Raw genomic sequence first — 12,815 nt, forward strand, 5'->3', positions numbered from 1 at the left:
GAAGAAAAGATATCCCTTCAAGGAAGATGTTGTATATCGCCCAGGCAAGTGGACCACCATGGAGAGAGGTATCCAGTACCTAAGGGAATTAGCCATGCTGGAGCTGATTTATGATGACCTGAACAACGAGCAGTTATCCAAAGATTCAGATGAAGTCAGGTGCACACGACCCAAGTGGTGGAAGTTTGTACGGAGTGCACCATCGTCATATGCACTCATTGGCAGTAATGACCTGGAAAGACGGAGAAGAACAATGGGTGCCAGCTGCTACCACAACGGTGCACTGGTGGCAATATCGCACCAAGCAAGACCCCTGATTCCCATCCACAAGCTAATTCATTGACTGAAGAGCCAAGGAGTGATCAGCAAGACTCGCTCACCCTTTAACAGTCCTATATGGCCAGTGCAAAAGTCTAATGGGGAGTGGAGACTAACAGTAGACTGTTGTGGCCTGAATGAAGTCACACCGCCACTGAGCGCTGCCATGCCAGACATGCTAGAACTTCAATATGAACTGGAGTCAAAGGCAGCCAAGTGGTGTGCCACAGCTGATATCGCTAATGTGTTTTTCTCCATCCCTTTGGCAGCAGAGTGCAGGCCGCAGTTTGCTTTCACTTAGAGGGGTGTTCAGTACACCTGGAACCAACTGCCCCAGGGGTGGAAGCACAGCCCCACCATTTGCCATGGACTGATCCAGACAGCACTGGAACAGGGTGAAGCTCCAGAACATCTGCAGTATATCGATGACATCATTGTGTGGGGCAATACAGCAGAAGAAGTTTTTGAGAAGGGAAAGAAAATAGTCCAAATCCTTCTGAAGGCCTGTTTTGCCATAAAACAAAGTAAGGTCAAGGGACCTGCACAGGAGATCCAGTTCTTAGGAATAAAGCGGCAAGATGGACGTCGTCAGATCCCAATGGATGTGATCAACAAAATAACAGCTATGTCCCCAACTAGCAAAAAGGAAACACAAGCTTTCTTAGGCATTGTGGGTTTCTGGAGAATGCATATTCCAAGTTACAGTCTGATCGTAAGCCCTCTTTACCAGGTGACCTGGAAGAAGAACAGTTTCAAATGGGGCCCTGAGCAACAACAAGCCTTTGAACAAATTAAACGTGAGATAGTTCATGCAGTAGCCCTTGGGCCAGTCCGGGCAGGGCAGGATATTAAACATGTGCTCTACACCACAGCCGGGGAGAATGGCCCTACCTGGAGCCTCTGGCAGAAAGCACCAGGGGACACTTGAGATCAGCCCCTAGGGTTTTGGAGTCAGGGATACAGAGGATCCAAAGCCTGCTATACTCCAACTGAGAAAGAGATATTGGCAGCATATGAAGGGGTTCGAGCTGCTTTGGAAGTGGTTGGTACTGAAGCACAGCTCCTGCTGGCACCCCAACTGCTGGTGCTGGGCTGGATGTTCAAAGGGAGGGTCCCCTCTACACATCATGCAGCTGATGCTACATGGAGTAAGTGGGTCGCACTGATCACACAAAGGGCTCGAATAGGAAACCCCAGTCGCCCAGGAATCTTGGAAGTGATCATGGACTGGCCAGAAGGCAAAAATTTTGGAATATCACCAGAGGAGGAGGTGACACATGCTGAGAAGGCCCCACTGTATAATAAATTGCCAGAAAATGAAAAGCAATATGCCCTGTTCACTGATGGGTCCTGTCGTCTTGTGGGAAAGCATCAGAGGTGGAAAGCTGCTGTATGGAGTCCTATACGACAAGTCGCAGAAACTGCTGAAGGAGAAGGGGAGTCGAGTCAGTTTGCAGAGGTGAAAGCCATCCAGCTGGCTTTAGACATTGCTGAATGAGAAAAGTGGCCAGTCCTTTATCTCTATACTGACTTGTGGATGGTGGCAAATGCTCTGTGGGGGTGGTTGCAGCAATGGAAGCAAAGCAACTGGCAGCGCAGAGGCAAACCCATCTGGGCTGCCGCACTGTGGCAAGATATTGCTGCCCGGGTAGAGAACCTGCTTGTAAAAGCACGTCACGTAGATGCTCACGTACCCAAGAGTCGGGCCACTGAAGAACATCAAAACAACCAGGAGGTGGATCAGGCTGCTGAGATTGAAGTGGCTCAGGTGGACCTGGACTGGCAACATAAGGGTGAATTATTTATAGCTCGGTGGGCCCATGACACCTCAGGCCATCAAGGAAGAGATGCAACATATAGATGGGCTCGTGATCAAGGGGTGGACTTAACTATGGACAGTATTGCACAGGTTATCCATTAATGTGAACCATGTGCTGCAATCAAGCAAGCCAAGCGGTTAAAGCCTCTCTGGTATGGAGGGTGATGACTGAAATATAAATATGGGGAGGCCTGGCAGATTGATTATATCACGCTCCCACAAACCCGCCAAGGCAAGCGCTATGTGCTCACCATGGTGGAAGCAACCACTAGATGGCTGGAAACATATCCCATGCCCCATGCCACCGCCCGGAACATCATCCTGGGCCTTGAAAAGCAAGTCCTGTGGTGACATGGCACCCCAGAAAGAATGGAGTCAGACAACGGGACTCATTTCTGAAACAACCTCATAGACACCTGGGCCAAAGAGCACGGCATTGAGTGAGTATATCACATCCCCTACCATGCACCAGCCTCCGAGAAAATTGAATGATATAATAGACTGTTAAAGCCTACCCTGAGAGCAATGGGTGCTGGGACATTCAAACACTGGGATACACATTTAGCAAAAGCCACCTGGTTAGTCAACACCAGGGGATCCACCAATCAAGCTGCCCTGCCCAGCCAAAACTTTTACATACTGTACAGGGGGATAAAGTCCCTGTAGTGCACATAAAAAAATATGCTGGGGAAGTCAGTCTGGGTTATTCCTGCCTCAGGCAAAGGCAAACCCATCTGTGGGATTGTTTTTGTTCAAGGACCTGGATGCACTTGATGGGTGATGCAGAAGGATGGGGAAGCCCGATGTGTACCTCAAGGGGATTTGGGTTTGGGTGAGAATAGCCAATGAACTGCATTGTATGATGTTAATTGCTATACAATCACTTCTACGGTGGCTATATGCCATATCAATGGTATTACAGTAAGAATCACCTGGATTAATGAAGAATGAACTTGGATGAAACTGAGAAAGTGCAACAGTGATAGAACCTGGACCATACACTGCTATATCCCGGAGCAGAACACAAACTCTCCATAAAACAAAACGCCATACTGAACTAAAGGTGATCTAATTTGTAGTTTTGATAAATTAAGTCTACCACAGATGAAGTTTGGGAGAATTCTGTCTTCTTTTATGAGGGAAGAGGAAAACATTTATTTTTTAAACTTAAAGCTTCAGGGTTTACATTATAGCTACCTTCTTAAAATTCCCTAGAAGATAACACTTATGTTATAGGAGATCTAGGACAGATATTAAGATTAGAGAGTAAAAGCCAAATTCAGTATTCAGATCAACCCAGAGTTCTCAGTCATCTTGCCAAAGACCAGTAATTCATCCAAGAGGAATTAAAAAAGATGACACTTGGGTCTATTAATACGTTAGCACCACATCACAAGACAAAACAGTTAAATTAGAACTACCTACGGGGCTGGATGCTGAATGACATACTGGCAGTTTTAAAACTGTTTTAGTCATATTTTTTAAACTGCTAGAAAGCATTTCTCTTTGCAACAGTACAGTAACTGATGTTGTCTTATTGGTATGCCTAACGATTTTCTGCATCCAAAATTTTAACAAGAGGGGAAAAAACATTCTTCAGCCTTTCTTAGAAAAAAGTTTAATACTGTAACAGTGTTCAGGTGTGTGTCTTTTTACATTTAAAAAGTTCAACACAGTTCAGTATGTTATGAAATACACACACGAAGTACACTGAAGTAATACAGTTTGACACAGTCACTTGAAATATTCAGCCGGCTGAACATGAGGCAGCAGTGTGCCCAGGTGGCCAAGAAGGCCAACAGCATCCTGGCTTGTGTCAGGAACAGTGTGGCCAGCAGGAGCAGGGAGGTGATTGTCCCCCTGTACTTGGCGCTGGTGAGGCCACACCTGGAATACTGTGTCCAGTTTTGGGCCCCTCACTACAAGAAAGACATTGAGGTGCTGGAGCGTGTCCAGAGAAGGGCAACAAGGCTGGTGAAGGGTCTGGAGCGCAGCTCTTATGAGGAGCGGCTGAGGGAACTGGGTTCTTTAGTCTGGAGAAGAGGAGGCTGAGGGGAGACCTTATGGCTCTCTACAACTACCTGAAAGGAGGCTGTAGTGAGGTGGGTGTTGGGCTCTTCTCCCAAGGAACAAGTGACAGGACGAGAGGAAATGGGCTCAAGTTGCACCAGGGGAGGTTTAGACTAGATATTAGAAAAAATTTCTTCACAGAAGGTTGTCAAGCACTGGAAGAGGCTGCCCAGAGAAGTGATTGAGTCCCCATCCCTGGAGGTACTTAAAAGACATATAGATGTGGTGCTTAGGGACAGGGTTTAGTGGTGGACTTGGCAGTGTTAGGTTAACAGTTGGACTCAATGATCTTAAGGGTTTTTTCCAGCCTAAATTATTCTATGATTCTATGAAATCCAGCTAGAATCCCTACAATGAAAGTTAATCAATTTGCAGCAGTGTCACTCAGTAGAAAATAAGCATTTTTTCGCTCCTTCAGTGCAAGGACTGTTGCAATTCCTATCCACTAACCATCTACTGTTCCCAATACAATTATTTTATGATAAACACCTTTACATATGAACAGTGAAGGCAGGAGGGGAAAAAAAATACAAAGCCTAAAGGAGGTCATGGATAAACAATAAATTAACAGCTACTACTAGTTCACTTTAAAGTATTTCACATGAGGATAAATGCAAACTGGCCAATTCTGAAAAAAGATGCAGCTCACTTTGAAAACTCGGGAGAGATTCTTTAGTTAATTAAGCAGAGGTTATTCAGGATATAATTAAATACAATTCTGCTGTGCCATCTCTTGATTTTCATGTCAGTAATATACACACACTGTATTAACATACTGACAGACTGGTCAGAGGCTGACAGAGCATAAGAAACAGATTAATGCATTGCAAGCTGCTGAAACATAAACCTTTTATCAGAAATTAATACAACGATGAAACCGCAATACAGAACATCCCTTCATAAAATCAGATGTCTAATTAAACTCTTGGAGAAACAAACAGCCTTGAGAGACTGACACAGCTTTCTTAAAAAGAAATGAATGTTAGCAACAACTTTTTCCTCCTGCTTGCTATTTCTATTTCTATGTAATTTCTGTTAACAAGCGCCAGGCTCTTCTGACCCAGCCTAAACATTTACTCATCTACTTATTTCCTATGTGTCAGTGACCAGATCCTCAAAACAAGCTTTCTCCCATTACCTAAAATTTTGCCCTCATTCTCAGAACACTGCTGCCCTCAAATCATGTTCCAAATACCTGTGCAAATTCGCTCTCTCCAACTCTTTTGTTTTGTATTGTCATTATCTCAGGAAAAGGTAATCCTTGACAGTCAGAACTGTTTGATTTTCCTCACCACCTTCGCTTTTCCCAGTGAAGTTTCTTAGAAATCTGAAGTAGCAATTAAGATTCTCTTGGGTGACATTATCTGTGTAGCTTTTCACTGACATTTTCTGCCTTTTTTGTCTTTATTTTGTTCTTTTGCCTTCACTCGCTGGATCAATTACTGAAACGTGACCTGTGACACACGCCAACTAGAACAAACAAGCCAAATTTTTCCCTTGTGCAACTTCACTGATTCCAGTGGCTCTAAGCCAGATATAGATTTATTCTGGTATAGGCAGAAAAACGTGCACTGTTACTCCAGTCAGGTTTTCACTGGTTCTGCACCCCTTCCATCAGGAACCCTCTCCCTAAGTGCTCGTCACATCCACTGTTGATTCAGGATGACATATGCCCATACCCATGTTCTCTGATTAAGATGATGAAACACTTGTATGTTCTTTGTTATTGCACATCTCAAGAAACAGTGATATTTCCACTCTCCTGGTTTTAACTACATGATTATGAAAAACTGCAAGTGGCATAAAGCTCTCCATGCAAAGCCACATCACACATTCAGGCAAAACTGGCACATGCACTGGTGGGTAAATCCAAGCTCACTCCTGCTGGCAAGGAGATGCAAATTACAAGGGGCAAGTGGAAAAACCCTTGCTGCACTGCCTTGGGGCACAGTGGCGTGCTCAGCCACTGAAAGTCCCATGGAGCAGCAGAAGCCCTGGAGGGCTGTTGTCATCTCCTGCCTCCAAGAGGCTTCCACTGCCCTCAGCTCGCTCCCTCAAGAGTGCAGCACGCCCTGAAGCTCTCACCCACATGAAGGTGACTGGATGCCACATCTAGGGCTAGGAAAGGTTTGGCCAAGAAAACCTGCCATATAGACCTGTGGAAGCTGGAAGAAGGATGATGTTTAATTCCAGATGTGTTTATTTCTTTGTTCCAATAAACCATATTCACATTTTGGCTACCCTAAGTTTCCTGCCAACAAATACAGTAGTGACGATGCCCTTCTGTCCCCAAAACTATTCAAGGACAGCTTTGAGAAGTATTCAGTCTTTGGAGGAGAAGTAGATCAGTATTTAGCACTCAAATGTAAGGGTTATTCTTTGCATAAGACTTCACTCTTAAGTGTGCACCTTTACTCAAACCAAGATACTAAACCTATTCACTGCAACAGAAGCTTTATTCAATGCTGAGAAAACCAGGCCTCTGCTAGGTTGTCCATGTCCAATGCAATATTGCTATACCGCATTTTAATTAGTTCAAGTTATTTTTAAATGGTTTGACTATGCCAAAAAGTACATTCTAAGATCAAATCCACACTGAGTAGTGCAACTTACATTGTAAGTCTTCCCATCCCCCACACTAACTTGTGCTCCTTTTCACAGATGACAACTATATTATTTCAGCTTAAAAGTACAAGAAATTTGACTTCTCATGGGATTTTATTTTTCCCCACCATCTCTATTAAAATATCTAGTAGGTCTTTTTGTGTACAGATTCATTTTGTGGACAAATTCAACTGTCTTGATCCAAAAGAGGCAGTAGCATTGGCTTACCCCTGCAAATCTTAAATGAATCATAAAGCAAGTTGTAATTCTAGTATTGTTTTACTTTTTGATAATTTAATCTCATTTTTGTGATTCTGTTAGTTGCTAGAATTTTTTTGATCTTTGGACATGTAAGGCTGCTGGTCAATAAAAATCCAGACACCTCTGAAAGTCTGTGCTGCTGTATGTAAAACTTGGACTTGAAAAATGCAAGTTGTTCCAAACTCATGTTCCCAGACTTCTAATCCCAAATCCTCAGAGGTGTGTAAATGCCATGACTGAAGTTAGGCAGGGACCTTACTGATCTGGGGGTACAGCATCTAAGTGTGCAAGACTTGACTCCTAAATTATATTGAATTGGAAACTCCAGCCGGTCACAGTGGAAGTTACTTGCTCTGTAACAGACCACTGAGGAGTACCACACACAACTAAAGACAGTCCAACAGCACTTGATAGTCTGAGTCTCATCTCCCCAACTATTCCATAGCTCAGTGAAGCTGGTGAATTAAATCAGATTTAATAATCTGCGTGAGATTATACCTCTAGAGATGAGAAGAGCAGAGGGCATGCTGATTATGGAATAGCAGAACAGCTGTTTCAAATCATCCCTCTGAAACAAACATCATGATCAGCAGCTCTGCAAACTCCACCAACATGCAAGAAACATAGCAAGCTTTATGCAATATCAAAAATAGCAGTTTGGTACGCAGGCACAGTCCAAGTTAATACTAGAAACTGCTTGGAGGAATTGGCCATAACAATCCTGCTAATTAAAGACAAGTGTTAGAAAGCTTGGGTACCACTTTGTTTTGATTAGCAGTATTCCTTCCAAATGTTATGACTGTACCTTGTTCAAAACGAGAGTAATGCCCTCACAACTAAATAACAGTTGACATGTTTTGTAAATAAATGCACTGAACACAACAGCAGACCAGCACTGAAAAAAACCCCACATTTTCATATTTATTAATTGGTAGATGTAGCCATCTTTAAAACAGAAGAAAGTCCTGCAGTCACAAACACTAACACTTAAAATGTGCAATACATTTTTGTGAGCCAGGGGTGGGGTAAGAAAGGGACTGACCACTGAAGGGAAATGCCCACTTCGTAATCACCTATCAAAATAATCCCACATCAAGAGGCAACAACCTAAAACATTTACAGGCATGATTTATACAAGGGATAACCACAGTAGCTTCCAGTCAGCACTGTGCTTATCACCAAAACAACCCCTGGGACACAAAGTTAGGTCTAGGTCCTGTGTTTGTGAAGACGAGGGCTGAACTCTGCAGAGGGACATGAAAGTCCTGCGGACTTCAAGGGGTGCTTGCAAGTTGTCGCAGAACCACTGCCGCTCTTTGTTAGATCACAACCACGGATTCTGTAGCACTAACAAAAGCCAAATATATTCATACAGCTGCTTCTTGACACCAAACAGAGCCTGCCTTTTACTTCAGTTACTAATTTCTCCCTAATTAGGACAGAAGACAATATATAATAATATGTATTAGTCAACTATTCCTGCAAAACGTGGATGACTGCTTAGAATTACACAAACTCCAGAATGACTCACATGTTTTGCACTTTTCTCGCAGGAAATGTATTCCAGGATTCAGCAGCCCCTATCAACACTAGCGTCACCACTTAATTTCAAAACTGACAGTCGGAAGAGCTATGGTTTTGTACACTGCCCTCCCCCAGTGACGAGGGAGGAACGACTGTCATCAGCCTGAACAGACGGCCACGTGTCATGGTGCCTGGTACGTTCTGCCAATTTATTTTCTACCGTCTATTAAATTTGTACTAGTCTTCGTTGTTCGTGTGTCCTGCAGAAATTAAATGAAATGAGAATTCAAATTTGGATAACCAGGCAAGGAAGAAGTGGAGGTTGCCTGAGCAAAAGGCGTGCTGGAAGCGTCCAGGACGGAAACCAGTGGTGGGGGGCTCTCACAGAGACACGGGGTGGCCCTGGGGAAAGGTGCGAGGGCAGCCGTGCCACGGGCACGAACCCCAGCTCCCGCCACGGGGCCAGCCCTCCCCGCTATGGTTTGCGCGGGCAAGCTCTGGGGGAGGTCGCTCCTGCTCCCGAGTACGAGCAGCCCTCGCAGCGCAGCGCGGCGCGGACACGGCCCGCCCCGACGGCCGCCCCGCGGGGGAGCCGAGCCGAGCCGAGCCGAGCCGAGCCCCACGGCGGGGGAGGCCCGGCGGGGCAGCGCGGCAGGGCGCGGCTCTCCCCGAGGCGGGTCCGCCCCCGAGGCGACGGGCGCTCGGCGCCAGCCGGGGCAGCGCCGGCCCGGCCGCCTTCCCGCCGCACCGCCGGCCCTCGCCTCGCCTCGCCTCACGGCCTCACGGCCTCCCCCCCCGCCTCGCCTCGCCTCCGCTCCCCTCCCCGGGAGCCACCTTCCCGCCTCGCCCCGCCGGGACCGCCCGCTCGCCCGCCGGCGCTGCCCGCTAGCCCAGCCCCGCGGTGGGCGCCGACACTCACCGCGCTGCCGTCGCCGTCCTCCGCCCGCTGCTCCTTCCTCCTGCCGGCGGTGGGCGAGCCCTGCAGCAGCTGCTCCAGGCAGGCGGTGCTGGGCAGCGAGGAGCTCTTCTGGTGGGACAGGTGCGCCCCGGGCCGCCGCCCCTCCTTCCCGCCCTTGGGCGCCCCATCGCCGGCGGCGGGGTCCTCCCGGCGGCCGGCCGGCGGGCCCTTGCCCTGCGGGAGCAGGTGCTCTCGCAGGCGGCGCAGGGCGGAGCCGGACTCGCCGCCCGGCTCCAGCGGCTCGGCGGCCGAGCAGCAGAGGTTGGGCTGGGAGGAGGAGAAGACGCGGTCCAGCACTTGCCTGCGCCGCCTGAAGCCGCTCCACTTGGCGCCGGCCGGCAGGTCCCCCTTGCCGCTGGCCAGCGGGGCAGGGGGCTCCGCACTGCGGCGCTCGGCTGCCGCCGCCCGCCCGCCGCCGCCGCTCCGGCCCTTGCCCCCCAGCTGCAGGTTCTTCCACAGCCGGGCCTGGAAGGACACCGCCGGCTCGGGCTCGCCCGGCTTCTCCCCCGCGGCCGCCCGGGGCTCCTTGCCCGGCTCCATCCTCCTCCTCCTGCTGCGGCAGCAACAGCAGCAGAGCCCGCCGGCGCCCGGTGCCTTCGCTCCCGTGCGGGGCGGGCCGGAGCGGCGCCCGCCGCCGGGGACGAGCGTGGGGCTCCGCCGCGCCGCCCCCCGCTCAGCGCTGCGCGGCCGAGGGAGCCCGGGGCTAGCGCTGGGGCTGCGGCCGCGCCGGGGGAGGTGAAGGAAGGACGAAGCCGCCCCTCCACGGCCCCGCCAGGCGGGAAGTTTGCCGCCCTCACCCACCGCCACCCCGGGCGGTCCCTCGCTGGCCGCGGCGGGCGGCGCGGAGCCCGCTGCAAAAGTTAACGGAGGGGCGGCAGAGCCTGCCGCGGCGCGGGCTGCCGGCGGCTCAGCCTATATATACGTGCGGCAGTGTAAGGACATAGCGGGAGTGGGCTTATCCTGCCCCCCTCCCCACCGGTTTGTTTTTTGCATTTGTGACGGTCGCGTCGCGCAGGAGGCAGGGAGGGCAAACGCCCCGGCTGGCAGTGCCGCCGCCGCGCCGGAGGCCGCCGCTGCTCCTGCTGCTGCTGCTCCTACTGCTCCTACTCCTGCTGCTGCTCCTGCTCCTGCTGCTGCGGCGGGGCAGCGCTGCGATGCTGCAGTTTCCCTGCAGCCGAGGGAGCCGGGGGACGCCCAGGCCTCCGGGGAAGGACGTGAGCGAGCTTCCAGCGCTGCTCCTGCCCGGCTGGCTGAGCCCCGGCCCCGGCCCCGGCCCGCGGTGACCTTGCGGAGGGAAGGCTGAGGTTGCTGATGCACGCACAACCAGCGCCGGGGGAAACACCGGCCTGGGTACCAGAGGTGTTTGTGGGCAAAGCTGTCCCTTGGCAGCTGCAGGTGCACAATGCACAGCCCGGCCAGGCAGGTTTCTTGAAGTTTGTGGGAAAAAAAAAAAAAACTCAGCTCATCTGTCGCACTCCTATTTAAAAAAAAAAAAAAGAAAAAAAAAGAATTGTAAGTAACTACATTGTTATCTCATCATAGGATGCTGTACTAGTGGCCCCATCACTGCATTTTTGGATGCTTAACACTGTCTAAAGTTTCCTTTTTAATTAAAATAATAGCAGCAGGGTGATTTCAGAACAGGTTTATGCATTCCTTAAACAAACCGAAGCAAAACTAATCTTTCTTGCGCACGGTGAGCCATACCTTTATCCAGTGTACTTTTGGGTTTCATTTCAAAAGTCGCTTCTTTACACCACTGAGGATTTGGCCGTCTGTGTTCTGATTCAGCTTTCTCAAAAAAGTTTGCAACCAGGCATTTGACAATAAAACTTTTGCTGAACAGAACAGGATTAATATAAATTAAAAGTATTGAGATAAAAGGGCCTAGGGAATTCAATCTACAATATTTGAGAAAATAGCCAAAATAACCTCTGAACCACTGGAGATTATTTTTGAGAAGTCCCGTCAGATAAGTGACATTTCAGGACCAGAAAAAGCCAAACATAGTCATAGCCCCCCACCACCAAAAAAAAAAAAAGAAATTGAAGATAGAAAATCACAGATAAGCCAACCTACTTTGATCCCTGGATGTGAATGCAAATAATCAGCTTCAAACCACCTAAAAGCAAAAGCATCAGATAGCAAATCTCAGATGGATCAAGGCCTGGAGGAAGCTTATGTATCTCAATTTCTGAGATGCCATCTTTAAATCAAAGCAGAAACGTCCTGAAATAGAAGCTCTTTACAAGGTTTGCTTTCTTGTAAATAATGGATTTACTCAATGAACAGGAATCAAAAGAGTAAAAGAAAAGATGAATCTCATTCTTCATCTATACTGGGGCAAGTGACAAATGCTATCTAAAGAAGTATTTCAGTCTATGTACCTGCCTTGTGTTTTACCCTTTTTATTTTCACATTACAGTTGAAACAGCTCTAAAATAAGCAGCTTTTCAGATAAAGAGTAATTTCTATTAAAGTTACGGAAAGGTGAATACTCTTTTCACAAAGCCAATAGGTATAGGAAGAATACAACATTGTATTCGGAAGAACTGCTTATTTGACAAAATACTGAACTACTCTCATGTCTTTAAATGACAGTTATTTTCATCAGTGATCACACTTTTCTATCAAAAAAAAAGGAAAAAAAAAGACCAGAAATTTGTTATTTGTATAGATATATTCACCACAGCAACTAATCTTGTAAGTGCAATACTACATGGAAGCTCACTGTCTAGGAGGAGTGGACAAAAGCCGCAGTACTGCAAGCTGGTGTTTTCGGTCCAGCTTGTGCTGCATTTTTATGACCCCTGCATGGAGTGGTCCCAAATAACATGCTGGCAGGCCTCGACTCTTTCTCCACAAACGCCAGCATAAGCTTTCCTTACATTAAAATTGTGTCATGACATCATCATTTCCAAATCTGTCTAATCATGTCCACTTTATCCAACCAGAAAGTAGATTTGCTTATAAAAGAAAAAGGTCAAAGTAGCTTAGGCTGTTTAGTTGCAGAAATACTCCTTGTCCTGGGGGCAAAGTGGGTCTGGGACTAGAAGGCAGTATATGGCCGTACTGTAACAGGCAGAGCAGGATTATTCTAGCATTAATTCAAATCAATTCACCATCAACAGCTTTATAATAAAGTGAGTCATTCTGCACATTGAATTCTCTGAGCTATATTCATTTATTAAAGTTGAAGCTGAACCTGGCAGAAAGATCACAGCAAGACTTCAAGGAACATTCAAATGGAAATCTCAACAT

General features: G+C 47.9%; 1 protein-coding gene across 2 annotated transcripts in view; it reads right to left on the minus strand.

Moving 5' to 3' along the window:
• The window catches only part of MCTP1 (multiple C2 and transmembrane domain containing 1), a 292,133-nt gene extending 282,039 nt beyond the window's left edge, over positions 1–10,094 (minus strand). For both annotated transcript variants that reach the window (XM_075725893.1, XM_075725894.1), the window contains exon 1: positions 9,516–10,094. In XM_075725893.1, coding sequence (XP_075582008.1) covers positions 9,516–10,094 — 579 coding nt within the window. The remainder of the gene's footprint in view (positions 1–9,515) is intronic.
• Positions 10,095–12,815: the final 2,721 nt, after the last annotated feature.

This window comes from Pelecanus crispus, chromosome Z (genome assembly GCF_030463565.1).
Source record: "Pelecanus crispus isolate bPelCri1 chromosome Z, bPelCri1.pri, whole genome shotgun sequence".
Taxonomy (NCBI): domain Eukaryota; kingdom Metazoa; phylum Chordata; class Aves; order Pelecaniformes; family Pelecanidae; genus Pelecanus; species Pelecanus crispus.